This window comes from Rattus rattus, chromosome 15 (assembly GCF_011064425.1).
Source record: "Rattus rattus isolate New Zealand chromosome 15, Rrattus_CSIRO_v1, whole genome shotgun sequence".
Taxonomy (NCBI): domain Eukaryota; kingdom Metazoa; phylum Chordata; class Mammalia; order Rodentia; family Muridae; genus Rattus; species Rattus rattus.
The window spans coordinates 52,179,619-52,185,618 of NC_046168.1; the positions used below are offsets into that span (position 1 = coordinate 52,179,619).

At 55.0% G+C, this 6,000-nt stretch overlaps 1 protein-coding gene across 1 annotated transcript in view; it reads right to left on the reverse strand.

Moving 5' to 3' along the window:
* The window catches only part of Pard6g (par-6 family cell polarity regulator gamma), a 69,267-nt gene extending 63,953 nt beyond the window's left edge, over nt 1–5,314 (reverse strand). Inside the window, exon 1 of the mRNA XM_032885341.1 lies at nt 5,108–5,314. Within this exon, the coding sequence (XP_032741232.1) occupies nt 5,108–5,179 (72 nt within the window). The 5' untranslated portion in view covers nt 5,180–5,314. The remainder of the gene's footprint in view (nt 1–5,107) is intronic.
* Between the last annotated feature and the right edge of the window lie 686 nt (nt 5,315–6,000).

Below are 6,000 nucleotides of genomic sequence, written 5' to 3' on the forward strand. Positions count from 1 at the left end.
GTGCATTTGCACATAGACAGCCAGCTGGGTACATCTGCCTGTGTGTTCTGCTGCTGTCACCTCGTGCTCCCTTCATGTTGTCCCTAAAGGACCAGAAGACCCTTTTAAGCCAAGGCACACCTCTCCTCTGTCAATCCAGACACAGTTCACAGACTCGAGAGCTTCTGAGACCTTTAAAGATTCCGACTCACAATTCCTTTCTCTAAACTTGGGAGAACCCCAGCCCAGTCTCTGGAATGCCCCAGGTCCCAGCCTATAGTTCCCCCACCCCCTTAGCTCCGGAGATATAGTAGCTCCTGACCACATACCCAGAAAAGGTGGCAAACCTTCTGGGGGCAGTGACATCATCCATGTTCCCCAAACTAACATCCCACTGCCTGGGTCCCTGTCAAGAACTTCGGCTAAACGCAGCTTCTCCAATCGAGCCCCAGAACCTGTTGAAACACATATGCGCAGAGATACGACGAAGCAGAGTCTTAACAGGGTGTAGCTGACACACAGGTGAGTCAAGCCGTGTCCAGGCAGTTCTCAACTGGCCCACAGGAGGCAAGGCTCCGCCATCCAACAGGGAGGCCTGGCCCAGCTGCCATCCCACCCCATGTCTCATGCCAGATAGAAGGGCGGGTCCCTACAGGTCCTCGGCAGCCAACACACTCAGCCAGAGATAAGATCTCGGGGATCAGAGGAGACAGGCTGACAGAAGACACTGTGTGCCCAGCTGTCCACAGCACAGCTGTGCCAGCCCGACATGACCAGCCAGGCCATCTAGGTGCTACTCACACACATGCCCTCCCAGGAGGCCCAGGTTAACGTCTGAGCTAGGCTATACTAGGGAAAGGATACTAATTCCACTCAGAACCTGGAAGATCAGTCTCACCTGCTCTGGTGGGACACACCGTAGACATGAGGCTCCCAAGAGCCAACACAAGGAGAACGGGGAGGAGGATTAAGGATGAAACCGGGAAGCTAAAAAGAGATGGACAGACAGCACATGGCCCTGGTAGTCCCAGCTCATGGACAACTCAAGAAACAGACAAATTAAACCAGTAGAGAAAGGAGCAGGGTAGGGGATGGATACCAAACAGCATATATGAAATACCCGAAGCGGTTTCTCGGAACATTTTAAAAAAGCTATTGCATGTGTCTGACCGTGTGTGTGTGTGTGTGTGTGTGTGTGTGTGTGTGTGTGTGTGTGTGTGTGTGTGTATGCCGTGGTGTGCATGCTATGGAGTGTGTGGGCAGTCAGTTCTCTCCGTCCACTTATATGTGGATTCCAGGGATCGAACTCAGGAGGCCAGGCTTGCTTGGCAACTGCCTTTACCACTGAGCCATCTCACCAGCCCAAACATTTGCTAATTATGTAATTGAGGCCTTAAAAATGTGCATGTCTTTATCCCAAGTATTTTGAAGTACACAGAGCCCCGTATTTGTTTAATACAACCAATAACTTTCATTTGCCGTATGTTTTTTATTCCATGTAAGCTTTATAATAAATACTTCAATACGGTTCACGGCACAGTTTAATATGGGGGGAAAACCAGGCAGAAATTCCAACAAGATATTGGTTATATTAATTATGATCAGGACGGTAGATGTAATACTACGTAGCCATTTTTTAAAAAGTTCTGTAAAATTATTAAAGGCATGAAGAAACACTTGTCACATGTTGGCAGATTGAAAGGAGACTGCACGTCACGTCTTCGCGATCCTCGCTCTAGAAGCAGCGACGTGACGTTTGCCCGTGAGCACATGCCATCCAAAAACATGAGGCAGCAGTTGTGAGAAGTTTATCCGGGACAGAGCCACCCTCTGCCAGCCTCAGGTTTCTTTAGGGAGACACAAACAAGAAGGAGGAAACCTTCAGTCTCGGACAACACAAGGTGGGCCTCGGGACGGATCCTTTAAAAATGAGTAGAAAGGGGGTCAGAAAGGCAGAGTGAGCCAGGTTTCATGTGGGAACCGTCAGAACGGTTGCAGAAGTGGGGGGGGGAACAGTCTAGAAAAGGCTCTCAGGTGGGGAAAAGCACAGACTCTTGGGTAAGGGCACAGGCCAAACCAGCTGTGGATGGACAGGAACCTGGAATCATTAATTCATTTAGTTCTGGAGCTGGGATGCTGCTGAGGTGGGAGGACCTGGGGCTCCTTTCACATTCTATAAGCAGAAGGCAGGGCTGGTCATATCAAGGAGGCGAAAGGCTTCGCTGAGGACGGGATGGATGGGAGCTGTATCCGCTGAACCACCCCCATGGCTGACAGCAGTGGCCTTCTTGGCCTTCTTGCCATCCTTCAGAGCGGCCTACACATCTGCCCTTCTTCCTTCAGCCCCAAACACTCTCCCCTACAAATGTTCAGTCTCTTGCCGCTTCTGGCTGCAGGATGGAGAGGCAAAAGTCACAGCGGAGCGAGGAGGGCGGGCGGAAACAGGAAATGGAAAGTGCACAGGGCTCTGCAGAGGAGCAGATGAGGAGCCAGAGTTAATGATTTTATTTTAGGGAATCGTAAGGGAATCTGGACCGGGCAGCAGCCACCAGGCCAAGGACCTGTGCTGTCTGCATACACACCTGGTGCAGCCAGGAAGTGGTCGGTGTGGCAGATGACTAATGATGGCAGTCCTGAGAGGTCTCACGGCTGGCTGCCTTCAGGCCAGGCACTTTCAGTGCTGAGACCCTGACTTTTGGCTGGATGCTGATGACAGTGGGTGTGCTGAAGTTCCCAGCACGTCTTCACCCTCACCGCTTCATCTCACCTCAGGAGGTGAGCGCCTCCTCTGAACACCTTGCCTCAAATCCCCAAACGTAGAGAAGACAAAACCTGGGCGCACTGAGCGGCCCAGCTGCCGTTTCCTAAGCAAGACCACTACCCTCGGGTTCTACACTCGAGTTGCGTGAAGTCCTCGCTGATAGCAAGTTCTGCCTCCGGCACGGTGACAAAAACCCTTGCCCTGAAGAGATGGACTCCACGGTAACACATATCAACTACAGAGTGAGACGAGAGCAGGAGGGCGTGAGGAAGGAAGAGGCACATGGGACATTCTGGACAGGCAGTGAGGGTGGCATGCTGTGGGGTGGGGAGTGTGTGACAGCCATCCCAGCGCTGTCTAGGTCAGTGTGGGTCCCCCCCCCTCCGTAAGTCTCCACTCAAAATAGCATCTGAGCTTGAAGCCTCAGGGACCCAGAGTGGCATTTCCCCACTGAACAGAGCTGGAGGAGGTAGCTGGGTGAACGTGCCAGGAAACAAAGGTAGGTGGCCTATTCTCCCCCAAGCCTGCATGGACCACAGCCCAGAAATGCAGGATAAGGCCTGGCGAGGGCACTTCCTTCAGATCTGCCCCATGGCCTCGTTTTGAGTCTGGTATCGTACAGCGCCACACACAGCTACTGAGCGCCAGTACTGAGTGGTACTCAGTTCACACTCAGCACTCAGGAAGAGTCCTGGTGATGGGTGTCGGTTTACCTTCACCGTGTTGACGCTCACAAGAGTGTTACACACCTGTGCACGCGCACCAGTGTGCACATGGCGCCCTACTGAGCTCCCTGCTATTCACACAAGAGGTTAACATTATAGGGAGCTGAGCACAGTGACCATAGGCTTCTGTGTTCCTTCTCACGGTGAATGCACCACCATTTCCAAACAGTATAGACGAATGAAGGGGCTGCCCTATTTCAGGGCCGTTCAGGCAACCCTTCCAACCTCTGGCTGCTGTTGATGGCCCCAACTTCAGGGCTGCAAGATTTTGGGATTTGGGAGCACTCTTGGACAACCGAGGGGATGGGAAAGTCCTAGGATTACCGCCTGGCAACAGGGTAGCAGGTCTTGTTATAATATGTAAGAGATTCCCCATATGTCTCCACCATGGGTCCGCAATCCTGTTACTGGGGGACTGCCCATCCTCAGGACTCTACAGAGACCCTGAAAAATCTTACGCCAAAGAACTCTTCGGCGGCTGGTCAGTAGTCTAGTGAAAGCATCACCTGACCCAGGCCTTAGGCCCATAAGAAGAAGCACTGGGGGGAACTCACACATGGGGACCTGGACCATTCCGGCACCTCTCCCTTCTTCACCCAGAATACCACAAGAAACAAGGCTACTCATCTCCTAGTCAGTAAAAGGCTCCAGGGACTTCTCCCACCTGGCCCTCAGCAACAGTAGTTCCTTCTCCATCCCGCGGGGTCCACATTGTAGACCTTCCCAAGACCAAAGCTTTTGCAGCGAAGGAGCTGCCTCCGCAGAGAGGAGATGCGCCAGATCCTATTAGCCAATTATCCAGACAGGGCTACTCGCAAGTTCGGGCACGCTCTGCCTAGGCACAAGCAGCGGGAGGGGCCTGGGCGCGCCCAGGGGGTCTGAGTCTGCGCCCTGGGCGCGCCCCCGTAGCGGATTGTAGTCTGGTCTAGGGGCGGCTCGCCCAAACGGGAGTTTTACTGGTCCTTGCACCCTAAGAACCCGGGGGAATCTAAGCTGGGGGCGGGGGGACATCTGGGAAAGATGTCTAGGTAGGAAGGGTGCTCAAGGATGGGTCGAAGAAGATTGAACTTGGGCCAGGGGAACGATCAAGGGTTCTGGGTCTTGAGGTAAAGGAAGGGCGCCTGGGACTCCCGGTCTGGTACCCATCGCCAAACAGGAGGTTGGGCCAGGGCCCAGATTTGGGAGCCAACCGCCAGTCTGCTCCTTAAGGCCAAATAGGCGGCGCAGCCAGGCCCCCCTCCTGATTCTGGCCCCCCAAAGACCCCTCCACGACCCGAATCCCAGCAGTCTTCAGCTCCAAGATCGCCCCGGAAACACAGCCCTCCCCTCCAACGTGTGGCGCGCCGGGGTCGACTCTAGTTCGTGGAACAAAAGAGCAGCTCTCGTGGAGCTGGTTCAGAGCCTACACTGACTGTCCCATGGCCCTCCGCCGCCGGGCTTTGTGTTCGCATAGGGAGTAGGGAGGATCGCTGAGGTCCCGGAGCACATCCCACCAACCCTGCGCAGAGGCATGCAGCGCCTAAGCTCCAAAGTTGTCGACTCGGGTCGCCTCCCACACCGCTCCAGTTTCCCTCCGCGGGGTGCCCCATTCATTTGCCACGGGAGCGAGTGCAGACCGCCACGGTGGGCCTCGAGCGCTTACCTTGCTCTTGACTTCCACTGCGCTGCAGTCGTAGAAGCGTAGGGTCTGAGACTTATGAAAACTCCGGTTCATGATTTCGGCCCCACTTAGCCTCGCCTTCGCTCTCGCCGCTCAGGGGCCTCAGAGAGAGTCTCCGTGGAGACGCCCCCCGCCGTCTGCCCGGGCCCGGCGCCGGGCCCGCGCTCGCTAGGGCGCCCGGCTGCACGGCGTGAGGCGGGCCGGAGCGGGGCTGGCCGCGCGCCTCGGGGACTCCAGGGGCCGCGCGCGGGAGGAGCTACGGGACGCCTCCCCCGCGCCCCGCCTCCAGAGCCCCGCCTCCAGGGCCCCGCCTCCAGAGCCCCGCCCCAGCGCCATCAGGACCCGCCCACGCCACGCCCCCACCTGGTACCCTTCCAAAAGAAGCTCTGGGCCATTTTCTGGGCTCACGGGTTTGCTTTTTCCCCCAGCGGTCGGCCTAGGAAAGGGGTTCTCTAGGCCAGGGCATGCTAAGGAGAAGCAGCCCAAGTCTGATCTGATCGGGCTCCACCTTGCCTGCCTTAGTTGCCAGGCTGTATGTAGGTGGTCCCGCCGGTGAAGTAGTGAACTCTTAACACACAGGCAGGACAGAAAGCGACAGGATAGTAAACCGATGCCAAGTTGTGAAGAAATAGTTAAGGTTCAAAAACTAATATTATTAGCAACAAGAACTGAAACGTTTTTTAAAAAGGCAAGAGAGGAACACTTACAGGCGGGTTTGAGGAGCAGCGAGGGCTTTTCTGAGGCTGTTCATAGAAAATAGGATAGGTTTGGAGAAAGACGGGACTGTCGGTTATATCATGGAAGACTTATTATCAAGAGCACTTAGGAAGAGGGGAGAGAAAACCCAGGATGGAACCTGGCTCCTCCTTAAGAGT